Source organism: Condylura cristata, unplaced genomic scaffold (genome assembly GCF_000260355.1).
Source record: "Condylura cristata isolate star-nosed mole 26May11 unplaced genomic scaffold, ConCri1.0 scaffold00020, whole genome shotgun sequence".
Lineage (NCBI taxonomy): Eukaryota > Metazoa > Chordata > Mammalia > Eulipotyphla > Talpidae > Condylura > Condylura cristata.
The window spans coordinates 4,000,519-4,018,992 of NW_004567121.1; the positions used below are offsets into that span (position 1 = coordinate 4,000,519).

At 32.5% G+C, this 18,474-nt stretch overlaps 1 protein-coding gene across 9 annotated transcripts in view; it reads right to left on the reverse strand.

The window, feature by feature from the left end:
* The window catches only part of TSGA10 (testis specific, 10), a 76,650-nt gene that overhangs the window by 49,509 nt on the left and 8,667 nt on the right, over positions 1-18,474 (reverse strand). For 6 of the 9 annotated variants that reach the window (XM_012727477.1, XM_012727480.1, XM_004686155.2 and 3 more), the window contains 7 exons: positions 10,907-11,122; positions 6,965-7,030; positions 5,589-5,756; positions 5,022-5,177; positions 1,463-1,633; positions 1,283-1,360; positions 200-351 (listed from right to left, as the gene is read on the reverse strand). In XM_012727477.1, coding sequence (XP_012582931.1) covers positions 200-351; positions 1,283-1,360; positions 1,463-1,633; positions 5,022-5,177; positions 5,589-5,756; positions 6,965-7,030; positions 10,907-11,122 — 1,007 coding nt within the window. Of the gene's footprint in view, positions 1-199; positions 352-1,282; positions 1,361-1,462; positions 1,634-5,021; positions 5,178-5,588; positions 5,757-6,964; positions 7,031-10,906; positions 11,123-18,474 lie in introns of those variants that run through there. The other 3 variants (XM_004686154.2, XM_012727481.1, XM_012727482.1) reach the window with 2 other exon arrangements.

The window sequence follows — 18,474 nt, forward strand, 5'->3', positions numbered from 1 at the left end:
TAAGATTAAGATTACTAGACATCTGAATCCGTGGCATTATCAGTCTATGACTGATCTTGAGGAAATATGTATGTGGAAGTTTCTACAATTACTCAGAATTTAGAGTTAACAAATAACTTAATTATCATTATGAAATATACTACAAAAAGCAGAGCTATTAGTTATAGTAAACTATTAGCTGTAAGGTAATTTAGTTTACCTCAAAGAATTATTCTCTGCTTTTTGTCTGCCAAGTTCACTTTCAGTATCCATTGCCTTTCTTGCTAGTGCTTTCATTTCTTTTTCCACAGTGGATATGGTTTCCTTCATCAAGGTCATATTTGACATTTGCTCCATACGTTCATCATCAAGCTATATAAGCAGAATGACAAGGTTACTGATATCACTAAAAGGAGTTAGCTACCTTCTTAAAGAGATATACTGTGATATATGACCAGATTTATACGAGATAATCAGACCAGACTTGAGTTCTGGGAAATGTATAAATAAGAAATTGTTAAGTAGAAGTAAGAACAACTCACTGCACAGTTTTCTTATAAAGCCAATCACACTAACATTATCTGTACATTTCAATTCAATTCAACTATAGCATATATATCTTATTTAAAAGGATTACTTCTGTGTGATCCAACATCAACAAATTACACATAAAAAGTAAGTTTATGAAGACAAAATTGTTTTTATCCTGTCTATGGTCTCTTTTTTACTCATCATAACATAGTACAAATGAGTTTATAAATACATTCCATTAAATTTGGTAACAGAAAGTCAAATACCCCTAAAATTAATACACTCATAATATCTCAAATACAGATTCATTGTAGCTCAAAACCTTAATTAATAAAAATGTTATGCTTCACATTAAATAAAATACAGCTTAAATGTACTTTTCTCATTAATTTTTATATCTTCATAATTTTCTCTAACTTAGTTACTCTTTAGGTAAAATAAGTCATTTTCTTTATATCTGGCAATGTTATCTTCAGTGAAACTGAGTTATAAATAAGTTGTTAAATTCATGAGAATGCATCCCTACTGTTTTTTTAAAAGAATACACTCTGCAACCTAATTAAAAAAAAGACTTTACTCACATTTTTAGAAAGAAATAAACAGTTAAAAAGTAACAATTGATAAATAAGAATTATACATACCACCTTAAATATTTTAAGATTACAAACACTACCTTAGAAAAATAAAAGAATTCTTGTGAATGCAGAAAAATGGGAAAGGGGAAAGCCATTGACAATTTATAGTCAAAAGCACAAAAATTATTTTTCTTTACATTATGAACTGTACACTCCAGCTCTTCTATTCTTTGTTCCAAGTGAGCCTTCTCATTAAATGCTGTTTCTTGAGCAATCTGGTTAAAAAACAAAACGAAGTACATTCAATGCCATGGTATTGGGGTCTCACCTATATGTTCATTCACATATATATTCATAGAGAAGAAATTCTTTCAAACCTTTAGCCTTTCCCTCAGACTATCTCGTTCTGTGGTCATTCTTCGTAAATCAGTGAAGGCTACATCTCTCTCTGTTTCTACCCGTCGCAAGATAGCATGTGCTGTTGTTGATTTAGGAGACTTACAGCTTTTCATCATTTCTCGTCGGAGTCGAGCAATTTCCTCCTGTGCCTATTATTGAATACATAGATTCCTATTTAACAAGTTTTAGAACAGACATAAATATTGCTACATGTATATAACCAGTTAAAAAGCAAACATATTAATATGCATGTAGTTAGGTAACAGTATAAATTTTTTAATGAGTTTATACAAATAAATACAAATGATGCTCCACAAATGCAAATGAATGTATTACAAATTTGGTTTGGTTCACAATGTCTTTGCTAAATTAAAAAAAAATCAATTTGGAAGCAGTCATTGCAAGAGAAAATTTTACTAAGAAATATATAGTCAGCACTCTATACTCACGAGTTCTGTCTCAGTCAACCAACTGCAGATGGAAAATACAACTGTGTGATTAGGTTGTATCTGTAATGAATAGGTACAGACTTTTCCCTGTTACTTCCCTGTTTTGTAAATAAGAATTTACAAAACATTTCCTCAGAGTATTTAGTATCTTAAGTAACCTAGAAGTGATTTAAACTACACAGGAAGATATACACAGATTATATGCAAATACTATGCCATTTTATATATTTGATTATACTGGGGAGATGAGAGGGTATCTGGAATCAATCCCCCAGAGATACCCATGAGTGACTGACTGCACCATTCATTTTGTAATATAAATTTGAATTCAGCACAACTTAGGTAGGAAATTGGTTTATAGTATTATAGTATGCCAGGCTTGATGTAAATTTATGTGCCATTTCCATATTTGGCTACTTCTAAAATGACAGAAAGGCCCATTAATCCTTGCTGACAAACCAACATACTCTCTACATACTTGTTCAACCATCCGTGGATTCAAAATTTACTCCACACCTGCAGGATTTCATGTCCTATTTTGCTGTGTAAGTTTCCTTTTCTTCTGTCAATTTTGATCACTATATGTTCAGCTAGTTTTCAAGTTTTAAAGAAAGATACATTACATTCCAGTTTTCATAAGAAAGACTTCACCATTGACCTCATTAACCTAAAGTATCTTCTAAGATACCCCTGACTCAGTTATAATTATTTCCTCTCCCCTTGAATAGCACCCTCTCCATTGGCCTTCTCTTCTCTTCTAGTGTTCCCTTATCTTGATCTTAAATACCATTTTATGTCTCTTTTTCCTTTGACATACTTTTATGTAAGTGCCATGGTCTATACCAACTGTCAAAAGTTTTTTACCTCTTAGTCTCCAACTCTAGTGTTAACTCTTTAACCTAGCTCCATACCTACCACTCTGCAGAATCCAGTAACTTCACACCCAAATCTAACAGGCTTTTTCTCAGTTCCTGTTCTTGTTATTTCCATATCTGACACTATTTTCAACACCCTCTTAGTTAAGAACCTCTTTTCCCTTTAGCTCAGACCACTGCTGTTAGTTTCCTGTCTGTTATCTCAAAGGTTTCTCAAACAATTGAATGAAACCTCCCAGGAGAATATCTTGACTTCTCATTTCTTCTACATATAGCTTTCTAATTCAGAAAACTCATCTAGTCTGAAGGCTCAAAACCTACCTCTAAGCAAATGACTTCTACATTTATATATTCAGCTCTTGCCTCTTTCCCCATCAAAGTCCAGCATTTCTTATTGCCCTATGATAATTACTATTGAATGTCCAACCATCATCTTACTTCATCAGTGTGAAACCAAACATCTTTTCCCTTGAAACCATCAATGACTTTCCTAATTCTTTTTTCTATTACCATAATTTTTCACCCATTCAAAACGGCTTCAGCTATTTCCATTTATATCTTTTTTGATAAAATTAAATCTTGTCCAAGTCTTCCTTTACAATGTTTTTAACTCTGTCCCTACTTTTAGTTTTGCTGGTAGCACCCTAGTTTAGTCCCTTTATGCCTCATGCTTGGACTGCTATAATAGACTTCCAAAGATTCCATGGTTTCTCCTTCCTCCAGTTTTCTGGAAGAAAAAATTGTTATATAGGAAGATAACAAAGAAAAATTATAATTTTGAAATATAAAATATATGAAATATATATAAATATGTAGTATAAGCGTGTAACCAGGTTAAATGGTAAAACTGGTACTTTAGTCATATTTTTTTATGCCTTAAAAAAACAGATTACTCATTGCTTACTAGGCAAATTATAAAGTCTAAGGTCCATTCAGTGGTCTCTACCAATTAGTCCAGAAGCTGGCCAACTATGTACAGATTACAGCCCAAATCCAGTTCACTCTTATTTGTGTAGGTATTTAGATATTTTTAAATGCTAAATAAGCAAAAGAGGACCTCCCTGGTGGCACAAGTGGTTAAGTCTCAGAATTATGAAGCAATCCACAGCGAATGCAGCAAAAGTTTGATCCCTGGCCAGGGAGCTGTCCCATATGACAAAGCAGACCTTTCCTGTCTTGCCTGCTGCTGTCCTCAACAGTGTATTTCAGCCACTCCACCTGTTCTGCTCTCCAATCTGTCTCTGGTGAATCCTCTCCCCTGCCCTCTGGCCTGCACCCCATTCTTGTAAGCATAAATAAATAAATAAATAATAATAATAAACAAAATTTCATTTCATAACAGATAAAAATAATAAATTTAAAGCTTAGTGAACATCAATAAAATTTTATTGTAACATAGTTAAACTCTTCTGTGTGGGCACTGTGTATGACTACTTTTGCACTAAAACAACAAAGCTGAATAGCTTGATAGGGGTCATGTGGGCTGCTGCAAAGTCCAAAATCTTTATTATCTGGGCCTTTACGGAAAAAGTTTATAGACTCCTGCTGCAGTCCAATGTACATTTCAAGCCTTTGCTATTCTTTGCTTCACAAATACATACCTTCTAGTCTAATCTTAAACTGGTCTGTTTATCTACTGATTTTTCTGCCTTTTCCTCACACTATTCCTTTAGTCTATAATGTCCCTTCTTACCTTTTCAAGATAAGAGAAACCTCAACTCATCCTTCAGAACTCAAATGCTAAATCATCTAGCAAATTATTCCTTTATTATCATAACAAAAAATGTTCACTTCTTTCTTACAATATCTGTACACTTTTACTCTCTAAAATAAATTATATGGCAGTCCCTAAAGTAACTAATAGTGTGTCAAAGTGATGTTATTATTTTTTAACTTCCAAATCCACATCTTCTTATTTTGAACTCATGATACCCTATCATTCAATATCTTCCTTATTTCTTACCACAAAATATTAGACTATATCTATGCATGTCCATGCTCTATTTTAGATATGAGGATACCATGTGAGCATGCATGTGTGCACTCAGTGAATTGGAAATTCATTACATTTCACTCAGAATATCTTTAAAACAAATGTAATTCCCAAATGTTTGATTAATTTGATTAGCAAATCTAAGTGTTTTATAGAGCTTAAAAAATTACCTAGCTTGAGAATTGATGTTACTTACGTATTTGTTTATAAACAAGTTTACCTGTTCATAAAGAAGAAAGGTCTTGTCTCTCTCAGACGTAAGGACCTTGACATTACCCTGAATTTCAGCCAAATGACGCTCATATTTTTCCAGCATGCATTTAAGTTCTTCACGATCCCTTGTTGTCTTCAAAAGTTCTACATCACAGTTTGTACCCTACAATTATTAAATATTATTATTATTAAATAACAACTTTAAATTCTTCATTGACATGTGGCACTAATGAAAAGGTACTATTGAGAATAGTATACATAATTTCTATTTAAGCAAATATAATTACATAATGACAAAAAATGATGAAAAATGATTTTAAAATTGCCTCTCTTTTAAATAAGTTCATCCCAAATTGCCCCACATTTGTCTAATTGCTTACTAAACTCTACTAATTCTGGAGATAAAGACACAATTTTGATGGTCCATTTGACATCAGAAAAACTTTTGTCTTTCAACCTCTCTGACATAGTAATTCATGCCAAATCAAAATGGGTAATACCTATATTTGGTAAAACAAATATAATCAATTTTGAGCAACAAATTCCAAAATACTTATATGATTTCAAAACATACCCGAGAAGATGGAGATGGACGTCTTGGACTTTTAGATCTACTTCTTATCATCTTTCTCAAATTTTGAGCTTCGCTCTTGTAGTAGTCTCTGTCAGATTCCAAAGTCTTGACAAAGGAATCAAGTCTGGAAGGAGATTTATTTTGTGCTTTTTCAGTATCTAAAATTATCTTACCAAGAAGGAAAAAAATTAGGCCATTATTTCAAGCTAAACAATAGCATTAATTTCTAAACTGTAGTTGAAAATACACACGATCCTAAAAAATAATAAATTTTATTTTAAAAACAATTCATCAACACTTTTTAAAAAGCAGTTAAGTACCTTTCTTTTCTAGCATTTCTGAATTTACTATATTTTCATAACTAAATGAATTTCTCAATAATTTTGAAGGAATAAGTAGTACAGAAATTTCAAAGAGGCCAGAAATGTCGATACTACAAGTCTTAGAAAAAGAACTGATTTGCTTAATAATGTTTAATTTGTGTCCAATAATTATTCAATGAATGAATAAATTAATGCTGGATATCTCAAACTTGTAATCACTTTCAAGTATATTCCCATTCACCTCAATATATTTAAAAACATTTCATTTATAATATTTATTTACCCTTTATTGGAAGAAATACAAATATACTTTCAGACAGGGTGTTTCAAATAGTATATATAACACTAAAGTATCTAAATAATAAAAATATTTTTTGTTTCACTTTGCTATATAAAGAAAATATATTTCTCAAAATCAGTGACAAAATATCAACAAGAAAAACCGAAATATGTAGATAAATGCATGCTATATTCTGAGAATTAAATAAAAAGCCTTCATAATTTTAAATGAATAGCTAAAAGAATTAATTAAAAAAACTACCCAGGGCCCTCCCTGGTGGCGCAGCGGGTTAAAGCACTGCACTGAGAATCTAAAGCCACTTCAGCATGAGTTCGATTCCCGCCTGCCCCGGAGGTGACCACATGGTGTGGCAGACCTCTCCTGACCCACCCGCTGCTCCCCTCAGCAGTGTACTTCCTCGATCTGCCTGTTCTGCTCCCCACTCTGTCTCTGGTGAAGCCTCTCACCTCCCCTGAGCCTCTGGCCTGTACCCCAGTTCTGGATGCACAAATAAAAAATAAATCTTTAAAAAAAAAAACAAAAAAAAAGCTACCCAAAAGCTCTCTCCACACCTCTATGAAAGGAGCAGTGATAAAAAGGAACAAAAAAACCACGTCTCTTATAACTGGGATTATCATTGTGTACCAAAGTGCTGATTTTAGAAAACAAACTTTTTCATTGTTCATTAAAAAAGCATGAAAGTTAAAAAATATTTTGTAGTCTAACCAAATACAAAATATTTATTAACATTTATTTATGAAAAATGTACTTACAGATCTAAGTCTTTTTACTGTATCTTCCAATACTATTATATTATTTTGTTGGCAAATGAGTTCAATCTGAAAAACCACCAGAAAAAATAATTAAAAATGTTTAAACTGATTTAATTAGGTAGAAAAAGGACAATAAAAAAAGGAATTCATTATTCATTTGAATCCTAAAGTAAATTATAGACTCTATAGGATGATGATGTGCCAATACAGGTTTGTCAATTAACCGTAACAAATATATCACTAGTGGGGAAATGAGACTAAAGCTGCTCTAAAAAAAAATTCTAGTCAGAACTAAATATATATATATCATTTATATTTATGAAAGGACCTCCAAAAAATAAAAGAAATAAAACTCGTAAGTTAATAAAAATTAACAACTTTTACTGCAGAGTCAAAATATTTATAGTGTAAAATAAGTAGAGTGTGAAAACAAATAGGGAAAAGGATGAAAATATATGAATCTATCTGTTGTTAGAAGAATTAGGGAAGGAAAGAAATATTTTTATACAGAAGATTCCTGTTCTTTGAAGTTTCTACCAAGACTAAATATCACTTGAGAAATTGGTGGAAAGGCCAATGAAACCAAAAATTGGTTCTTCAAAAAATAAAAAAAATAGACAAACTTATAGCAGGCTTACAGAAAAGACAGAAGTAACAGGCTCATAAGCGAAAGAGAAGAAATTACAGTAGACACAACAGAAATCAAGAGAATCATCACAGACTACTATGAACAGTCATATGCAAATAAGTTCAACAATCTAAAAGAGATGGACAAATTCCTACAACTTTACAATCATCCAAAGCTAAATAAAGAAGAAACAGAAAACCTAAACACGTCATTTACAAGCAGTGAAATTGAAACAGTAATCACAACCCTTCCCAAAAGCAAAAGCCTAGGATCAGACGCTTTACAAATGAATTCCACCACCCACTAAGAAACCAACTAATGCCTATCCTATATCAAACTCTTAACAAAAAAAAAAATGGAAAAGGGATACTACCAAGTATTTTTTATGAAGCCAACATTACACTGATACCAAAACTGAGCAAATACTACCCCCAAAAAGAAAATTACAGGCCAACCTCTCTAATAAGCACTGATGCAAAAATCTTCAATAGGGTCTCCCTGGTTGCTCGGTGGGTTGGAGCCCTACACTGCCAGTTAAGCCAAGCCTATCCCACAACAGAGGTTATCCACATGGTGAAGCAGACTGTCTCGCCTGCTGCTCCTCTCAGCAGTGTACTTTGTCGATCTTCCTGTTCTGCTCCCCACTCTGTTTCTGGTGAATCCTTTCACCACCCCTACACCTCTGGCCTGTACCCCATTTCTGTATGCATAAATAAAATCTTTTTTAAAAAATTCTCAATAAAATCCTAGCCAACAGACTCCAACAATGCATCAAAAAGGTAATTCATCAAGACCAAGTAGGATTTATTCCAGGGACACATCTGAAAATCAATTAATGTAATCCAACACATCAACAAAAAGAAAAAGAAAAACCATATGATCATACCATATGATACTGAGGAAGCATTCGACAAAGTTCAACATCTATGTATGATAAAGGCCCTTGAAATTCTCGGGATATAAAACACATATCTTAGCATAATAAAGGCCATATATGGCAAGTCCATAGCCAATATAATTCTCAATGGTGAAAAGCTGAAAGACTTTCCCTTAAGTTCTGAAACAAGACAAGACTGTCCACTGCTTTTCAATATAATACTGGAAGGCCAGAACAATAAGACAAGTGAAAGACATACAAAGAATCCAAATAAGAAAAGAAGTAAAACTATCATTATTTGCAGATGATATGATAATATACACAGAGAACCCAAGACTCCACAGAAAACTAATCAAAATAATCAACCAGCTTAGTAACGTAGCAAGATACAAAGTTAACACACAAAAATCAGTAGCCTTTCTATGTGAAAAAGATCAACCTGAAGAAGAAATCAAAAATACCATCCCTTTTATAACTTAAAGAAAAAAAAATCAAACACTTGGGAATAAATATAACAAAACAGGTGAAGGACCCAGACAAAGAAAATTATAAAACATTGTTAAAAGAAATAGAAGATGACACAAAGAAATAGAAAGACATCCCCTGGATTGGAAGAATCAACATTATCAAAATGACTATCCTACCAAAAGTAATTTACAGATTTAATACTAGTCAAATAAAAATTTCAATGGCATTCTTCAGAGAAATAGAGCAAATAGTGATGAAATTCATATGGAGACACAAAAAACCTTGAATCACCAAAGCTCTCCTGACTAAAAATGAGAATGGGGGTATCACAATCCTGGACTCCAAATTATACTACAAAGCCATAAAAATGAATACTATTTGCAGATGATATGACAATATACACAGAGAACCTCAAGACTCCACAGAAAAACTACAGACCAAATGAATAGAACAGACATACAGACCAAATGAATAGACTAGAAAGCCCAAAAATAAACCCACATACTTATGGATAACTAATATTTGACAAAGGAACAAGAAATATGCAATGGAACAAAGGCAGTTTGTTCAATTAATGGTGCTGCAAAACTGGACTGCCAAATGCAAAAGAATGAAGCTAGACTACTACCTGACACCATGCACAAAAAAAACAACTCAAAATGGATCAACTAGACATAAGATCTGAAACTACAAAATATACAGAATAGCCAAGACACTACATGACATACATTTCAATAACATCTTTAAAGACACATCACCTACAGCAAAGAAAATGATAAACAGCTGGGATTACATCAAATTAAAGAGCTTCTGTACAGCAAAAGATACACTAACCAAACAAAGAGACACTCCACTAATTGGGAGAAATTTTTTTTTACTCCATACAACTGATAAGAGACTGATCACAAAGATCTACAAAGAACTCACATGACTCAATAAAAACAAAGTAAACAATCCAGCAAAAATTGGACAGAAGAGCTTAAAAGGCTCTTCTCCAAAGAGGAAATGCAAATGGCCGATAAGCATATTAAAAACTGTTCATCATCCTTCATAATCGGGGAAATGCAAATTAAAACCACAATGAGATACCACATTATACCAGTAAGAATGACATATATTAAAAAAATCTAGCAACTACAAATGTTGGTGAGGCTGTGGTGAAAAAGGAATTCTGCAAGGAGGGAATGCAAACTGGTCCAACCACTAAGGAAAGTTGTATGGAGGCTCCTCACACTACTAAATATGGAGGACCCAGAAATTCCACTCCTAGGGAGCTATCCAAATGACACAAAAACATTAAGTCAAAAGAATACATAAATCCCTATGTTCACTGTAGCACTATTTACAAGAGGTAAGACTTGGAATCAATCCAAATGCCCAAAAACAATGCTCACAATGACTGGATAAGGAAGATGTGGTATAGATTCACAATGGGATACTATTCAGCAATTTTAAAAAAATAAACTATTACTCGCAACAATAAGGATGGCACTTGAAGGGATTATGTTCAGTGAAATTAGTTAGAAAGAAAAAGAAAAATACCAGATAGTTTCACTTATAGAAGGAATATAGGCGATCTAGAGGGAAAAAAGTAACAACAAAATAAAAATAAGTGGACAACTACAAATCAGAAACATTCTGTGGGGGGTTGGGGGAAGGGACCAAAATGATGTGGGAAGAACACAAGGCAGTATGGTGATGGTGCACAGGTGAATTGGTGGTGGAAATTCTGTGGAGACTATACCTGAGGAAAGCAAACATTTTAAGAAGTAAATAAATTTTCTAAAAAGATGAAATTTGGTGACCAAATTTTTTAAAAGAAATGAAATGTGAGATAAAATTATTTAATCTCTAGAATAGACATTGAAATGTCAAATCTAAAAAGCTCTCGATATTTAAGACTGTCATATACTTATTACATGATCTTTTAAATTACAATTAAAATCCTGATCAATGATAAATCTGGTACCTTTGCTTCTTCAAGTTCCTTGTCCGCAGTAGTCACCACAAAATTTTTCTCTTTTTCTAATTGCTCTGCTAGTTGGTCAACTTTAATCAATTCTTTACAAAGATGCTCATTGTGGCTGGTTAAATCATCTACTTGACTGCTTACCACTTCCTTACTATCCAAGAGTTTCCTAACATATTCTTCCAAGCCATGATTTGTCTGTTTAAGATCTTCAATCTATTATAATCAGAAAGAAAATAGTTGAGTTAAAATATTTCCTTTGCTTTCCTCCAAGGAGAACAACTAGGTAAATGGAATCAGGAAGAGAGATTTGTTTCTCTGGCTATCAGACGTAAACTATACATCTGTTTTTACTTTCTGAACTTTTTACCATGTGAATTTATTGCCTATATAGAGTATACTAAATGATAATTTAAAGGTTTACAGCTATATTTTTAAAGGTAATTTTAAAAACTAAATTTTAACTTAGTACTTTAAAAATGGAATTACTACTGATTTTTAACCAAACTACTAGAAAAAGGGTCAAAATTTGTATCTGCAAAAAAGGAAGCATGGTCTTGGAATTATTTAATTTTAGTAATATCAATTAAGTGATGTCTAAAATTAAATTTCTAATTATTGTTATCAAAATATATTAACTTCAAAAAGTCCTTTTAACATATCAATAACTTACTTGACTAAGCTAAATACCAAATCAATCAAGTATTTGCTGACTAATATGGAGGACCACAGCTTTCCTTCCCAGCCCACTATCAAACCATCAACGGATGATGAAAAGGGCCTTTTCTATCACGCAGGTATCCAAATGCCTTTAAAGGAAAAACAAGACATTAGACCCACTGAACAAATTATGTCAGGAACTATGTTAAACTCCAAAGATACAAAGACAGACTAGGTTAACTACTCTCAGAGAATTTGTTTAGTAAAGAAAACAAAATACTGTATGGTAAGTGCCATGATAGAAATATCTACTAGATAAAGTGCTGGCACAAAGGTCCTATCATATATTATTTGTCTGCAATTAGTATTTAATAGCTCTTTCAAAAACATCAAAATCAATTAATTTTCTTTAAAAATATAAACTTTATAATTTGTCACTACATGAGGAAATACCCCAGTGAGTTATATTTAACTAAATATGCTACAATGCCACTTATTATAATTAATATACACTAATGTGCATGACCAAAGCCATCATATTAATCTAACCTCTACCTTTAGTATTTTGTAAGGAACACTAATTTGTGAAATTTGAATGGAAAGCATTTGAATTATCAAACCCAGAAAACAAGAAAAAAATTAAAGAACTTTTTAAAAAGTGAAACTAAATGCATTTTTTCCTTAGTTTCTTTTAACACAACAGAATTTCAACAATATCTCTTACTCTCTCCTCTTCTGTTCTTCTCCCGTATCTGCTAAAGATTATTTGTAAATGTGAACTTGATATAACCTTATAAGCATGTACCCTTTAACTTTATGATCTTTATCACACCAAGCACAGGGAGAAAAAAATACCATTGTGACTCCTTACTGATCTGTCCAACTTAACTTTCCACTATCTCCAATATATATCTAAAACTTCAGTGTAAGAAATAATCTCACTTAACTCATTCTAAAATTTTTATTGGTTTCTCCCACTAATCAAATGTAAAATGTTCATACTTAGCATGACTATAGGTTATTTGAGGGTCTGGGAATGCTCATAATTTTTTTTCATATAAATTTATAGTTATAATCTTGTCAAACCCTCACAAATAACCTATCAACTCATACCAGCTCACATTCAGATAATGAGGAAAATAGCAGTGCTAGGAAAATTATGTCACAGAACGCATTCTGAATTTCTCCAAAGAAAATTTTGCTCAGTTTACAATTTCAGATTATATGTACTTCTTTTGTTCTTATGCTGTGGATAATGAATTATTTAGCTAAAATTTTATTTTTGCCTTTCCCTATAGGGATTTTTAAGCCAATCTGTAGCCCACCTCTACCAATTAGTTCAAAAACATATGCAATGATTTCCTTTTTGTTTACTCTTCTCATCCCAAGCTTTCGCTAAACTTTATTTTCCTACTCTTATTATGTAAGCTACTTTCTCTAGTTTTCTTTAAAACTATTGGATGCAGGGCCCTCCTTGGTGGTGCAGCGGGTTAAAGCACAGCATTAAGAAGCTAAAGCCACTTCCACCTGAGTTCGATCCCAGCCTGCCCCGGAGGTGACCACATGATCCACATGGGGCGACAGACCTCCCCTGACCTGCCCTCTGCAGTGTACTTCGATGATCTGCCTGTTCTGCTCCCCACTCTGTCTCTGGTGAATCCTCTCACCGCCCCTGCATCTCTGGCCTGTATCCCAGTTCTGTATGCACAAATAAATAAATCTTAAAAAAAACTACTAGATGCAGAATGAAGAATCAGGTAAGTTCCAACTAATCTATCTGTATATGTCTCTGATAGCTGTATCTTTTTGTCTTTGTTCATGGCTTTTACATTGAAACATTTCTTGCAAACTAAAAATACTTGCTAACCTTTCATTGCACCAGTAGAGGTTCTAGAGTTCCATGAAGCCTCTTGGACAGTATTATCTCACTATTTTATAAGATGTGTTGTATTCATCTGTTTACTTATCAGTTCCTTCCACTAAATTCTAAGCAACTTACGTAATCATATCTTTAATTCTAAATCAAATACCTCTCATTTCTGTATCACTTCTATACATATAATTAAAATGCTCAAAATACAATTGAGTGAATTAATAAAACAAGTAAATTATAAATAAACACTCCCCCCACCTCTGATATCAAGCCCAACTTTTACTCAGTGCCAAGACACAGGTACTTTAGAACAGGCAATTTAAACTATCAATAGTAGAAAGGATGCAGGCTTAAGATTTAGGCTTAAATTCTGTTTAAATCCTGTTGCAGTTCTTTACTAGTTATTTAACCTTAGGTTATTAGCCATAATTTCTTGATTCTAAGAGATGCATCTGACTTCAGGGGTAAAATAAATAAATAAATGAAGGCCTCTTGAGTCTCATCTGTTAAGTGGAGAAAATATCTACTATTTGCAGGGTTGCAGTTAAACATTAAAAAAAAAAGGTCAGGTAAAAATTTTGGCAGACAATAAGAAGTCAAAGTTTTTGTTTGAAACTTTTTATTTTGAAATAACTAAAGATTAAAAGAAGCTGCAAACACACAGAGATTGTGTGCCCTTATCCCAGTTTCCCCCAATGGTTACATCTTAAATAATTATAGTACAGTATTAATCCCAAAGATTTGGCATGGGTATCATGTGCGCAGTGTTCCAAACCATTTTATCACATGTGATATTACACAGTAATTATATCAGTAAGATACAAAACTATTCCATTACCACAAGCATTACTCTGCTGGTACCCCTTTATCATCACATCCTCTCCTTTACCATCCTTAACTTTTTAATTTTGTCATTTCAAGAGTATTGTATAAAATCATATAGTATATAACCTTTCAATGCTGACTTTTTTTCATCCAGTACAATACCCTTGAGATCTATGCAAGTTGTCATGTGGATCAATGGTTCATTCCTTTTTATTGCTGAGTAATATTCATAATATGGATTACCTCAGTTTAATCATTCAGATTAAGGGAAATTTTAGTTGTCCAGAGTTTTGCAGCTTAATTGTTTATAGATTTTTTAATGAACGTATTTTCATTTCTCAGGATTGAATGCAATGGAAAACAATGGTTTGAAATGTATGGGAAATGTATGTTTAGTTTATAAGAACTATTTTCCAGAGTGACTATACCATTTACTGTTCCCACCAGAAGTGTATAAGTGACCAGTCTCTCCTTATCCTGATCACTATTTGGTATTGTCAGTATTTTTTGTTTTAGCTGTTTCTACATGTGTATCATTTCATTTTGGTCATAATTTGTATTTCTGTGATGTTTACAAAAGATGAACATCTTTGAATATACTTATTTGTCAACATATATCCTTCTGTGAGATAGTTGAGGTGTTCTATTCATTTTATCTTAGATTGTTTCCTTATTACTATAGAGTTTTAAGTTCTTCATGTATTCTAGATTATATATCTTAGGCAGAAATGTGGTTTGTAGTTTGATTTTCCATCTGATTAACAGTATTCTTTGCATAGTAGAAGACTTAAATTTTGAAGTCCAAATTATCAATTTTTTTCTTTTATGAATCATACTTTTGAAGTCATATCTAAAAGTTCTTCAAGAAGCCCAAAGTCCTAGAGGTTTTCTCCTATGTTATAAGTGACATGGTATTATGCTTTACATTTAAATCTAAGATCCATTTGGAATTATTTTAGAAATTTAGGTCTAGGCTCATTTTCTTCCCTAAAAATATTCAACTGTTCCAGCACCATATTTTCAAAAGACAATCTTGCCTCCTCTGAACTGCATTTGCACCTCTGCAAAAAATCATTTGGCTCTATGTGTGACTTATATAAAGCTATTTCTTGAGTCTAGAATCTGTGTCATTGACCTACGTGTCTCTCTCATTAGAAATACTACATCTTTATTATGGTAGCTAAATATTAAATTTAAATCAAGAACGACTCCTTCCAATTTATTCTTTTCTCTCAATATTGTATTTGTTGGAATTCTGATGGGAACTGCATTAAATCTGTTTATCAATTTGGAGAGAACTCACATCTTTTATTATACTAGAGCTTCCAATCCATGAATATGTCTCTCCATTTATTTAGATCTTTGATTTCTTTCATTAGCATTTTATAGTTTTCAAAAAAGAAATTCACACTTATTTTGTTAGATTTGCATCTAAGGATTTTATTGTTAAGTGGCTATAAGTTGTATTACATTTTGAATTTTGATTTCTGTAACTGTGGAAGTCACAAATACAATTAACTGAAAAACACATACAGTAAATGTTTTAGTCTGACCTGTCTGAACTCATTATTAGTTCATTTTTATAAACAGGTTTCATGAAATTTTCTAGGTAAAAGATCATGCCATCTGCAAACAGAACAGGTTTATTACTTTTTCCTTCAATGTCTATATACTTTCAAACTTTTGAACTAACTGTAACACTATATTTGAAACAAATTTCTTGTAGACAGGCAATACCCAGGTCATGCTTTTTAAATCTACTCTGCCAGTTTGTCTTTTAGTGGGTATATTTAGATTATGTGCATTGAACCCAACTGCTTTTATGTTAAGATTCAAGTGTATTTTTTGATTTCTGTTTTGTTTTCCTGGCCTTCCTCTGGGTTACTTGAATACTTCTTTGTATTCTAATATTGATTTGGAATGCTGATTTAGCTATAGAATTTTTAGTATATCTGTACAGATGTTGAGTAACCGCTCTGTTATCATTATATATCTATGACTTGTTACAGTTTGCATTTTACCAGTTTAAGTGATGAAGAAACTTTAACTCCCTTTATGTCCCTTTGCCCTCTTCATTAATAAAATAGTTGTCTTAAATATTGACAACTACATCAAACAAAATTTTTTTAAAAAAAGAAAATTCTATTACTTTTTTCAATATTTGAGTTGTTTTGCTTTTTGTTATTCAATTGTAGGAGTTCCTTGCATATTCTGATTATTATTTTATCCCCATCATATAGATGATTTGGAAATATTTTCTTCTATGCATTTTTAAATAGGCTTTTTTTCAGAGTAGTTTTAGATTAGAAGTACAGAGTTCCCGTACATATATACAAAATCCAGTTTCCCCTCTTATTTACATTTTGTATTAGTATGCTACACTTGTTACAATTTGATGAACTAATGACACATTATTATTAACTAAAATGTTATTAACTAAATAATAATGTATTATTATTAACAATACAATGTTTGTATTAGAGTTTATTCTTTAGCATGTGACTTCTATAGGTTTTGACATGCAGTCAACTTCACTGTATCATACAGAATAGTTTTACTGCCCTAAGAATCACGTGTGTTCCTCATATTCACTCTCTCCTCCAATCCCCTGCAAATAGTGACCTTTTTAATGTCCTGTTTTGTTTTTTTGTAGAATGTCACATAGTTGCAATAATAAGGTGTGTAACCTTTTCAGATTGGCTTTTTTAACCTAGCAGTGTTTTCAGAGTTCCTTCTTATATGTTGTGGCTTGATAATTCATTACCTTTTCTAAGTAAGTAATATTTCATTGTAGGGACATATTTGTTTATCTATTCACCTACTGAAGAACATCTTGTGACCTATAAATTTTCCATTTGGTTCCTTATATTTTTTATTTCTTTGCTGAGATATTGTTTGTTTGAAACACTCAAAATTGCCTGATGAAACATTTATATGATGGCTGATTTAAAATGCTTGTTAGATTATTACATCTGTTTCATGTAGTGTTGGCATCTTTTTATTGCCATTTTCATTGAAGGTGACAGATTCCTTATTCATGGGATGAGGAATGCTTTTTACTGAAACCTGGTATTCTAAGACTTTAATTTTATATTTAGATTGGCTTCCTGATACACTGGTTCAGCCAGAAAAGAGGAATTTTGCTTTTTAACTGACAAATGGACATGGAATTCAATTTTTCCAGTAGGTCTCTTTGACATTTAGGAAGGGTGGGGTTCCTTGTTATTATTGCTAGGCAGGATTGGGAATTCAGGATTCTCAATAAGTCTTTGCTTTCAGTAACACAGCACGGACAAAGAGGGGCCTCATTACTGGTCCTATCATTCCTCCAGAGGCCTTCTTACTGCTGGGGAATGGTGAAAGTCCTAACTATAAAATAAGTCTCTCTTGATGTCACACCATGATTTCAGCTGAAGACTACAGGGTTGGCGACCCCTTTACCAGTGGTGGGAATGAAAGTCTTGGTTCCTCACTCAGTATTCTTTAATACAGTGGCATAAGGGTCCTTGTTATAGCCTATTGAGGGTGAAAGTCTAGATAAGGACAAGAAGGTAGGTTTTCCTGTGGTGTTTGTTCTGAATAGGAAATTATTATCTAAAAGCAGTCTAACTTGCTAGGTTTTCTACACTTTTTTGACTTCTGTTCATTGTTATTTCCAGTTGCCTTTTTTTTTTTTTTCCCCAGCTGTCTGGGATATATGAAGCAAAAAGAAAATCCAGGAATTGACTAACATGCCATTTTTTATGCTTGGAGGTCCCTAGAAAGTCTTCTATTTCTTCCCACCTTATCTGTTTATCTTCCCACAGTATCTTATGTTTTTCTATATATAATGTTCAGAGTTTCTAGCTTTACTTAGTGGGAAGAATAGGAACAGTAAATCTAAACCATTTTCCTAGTGTAGTAAAGAGAACGCTTCTTCTAATAACTCTTATTAATAGTTATACCACATGTTGGGCAACAGGAGACCAGAAACAATACTGAACTTGGAGTTCAGAGAACTGGGTTCAAATTTTAGCAATTCAGAGAAATCCTATCTGTTACTCAGTAACCAATATCATAGTTCTTTAATCTCTTGAAGCTTCAACTCTGAAGTATATAAAATGGAAATAACATCATATTTCACAAAGTTGCATTATGTACCTAAAAGCACCTGATACAACACTTGGCTCACAGTTTGCATCCATTAACTCTGAATCTATGTGTATCAAAA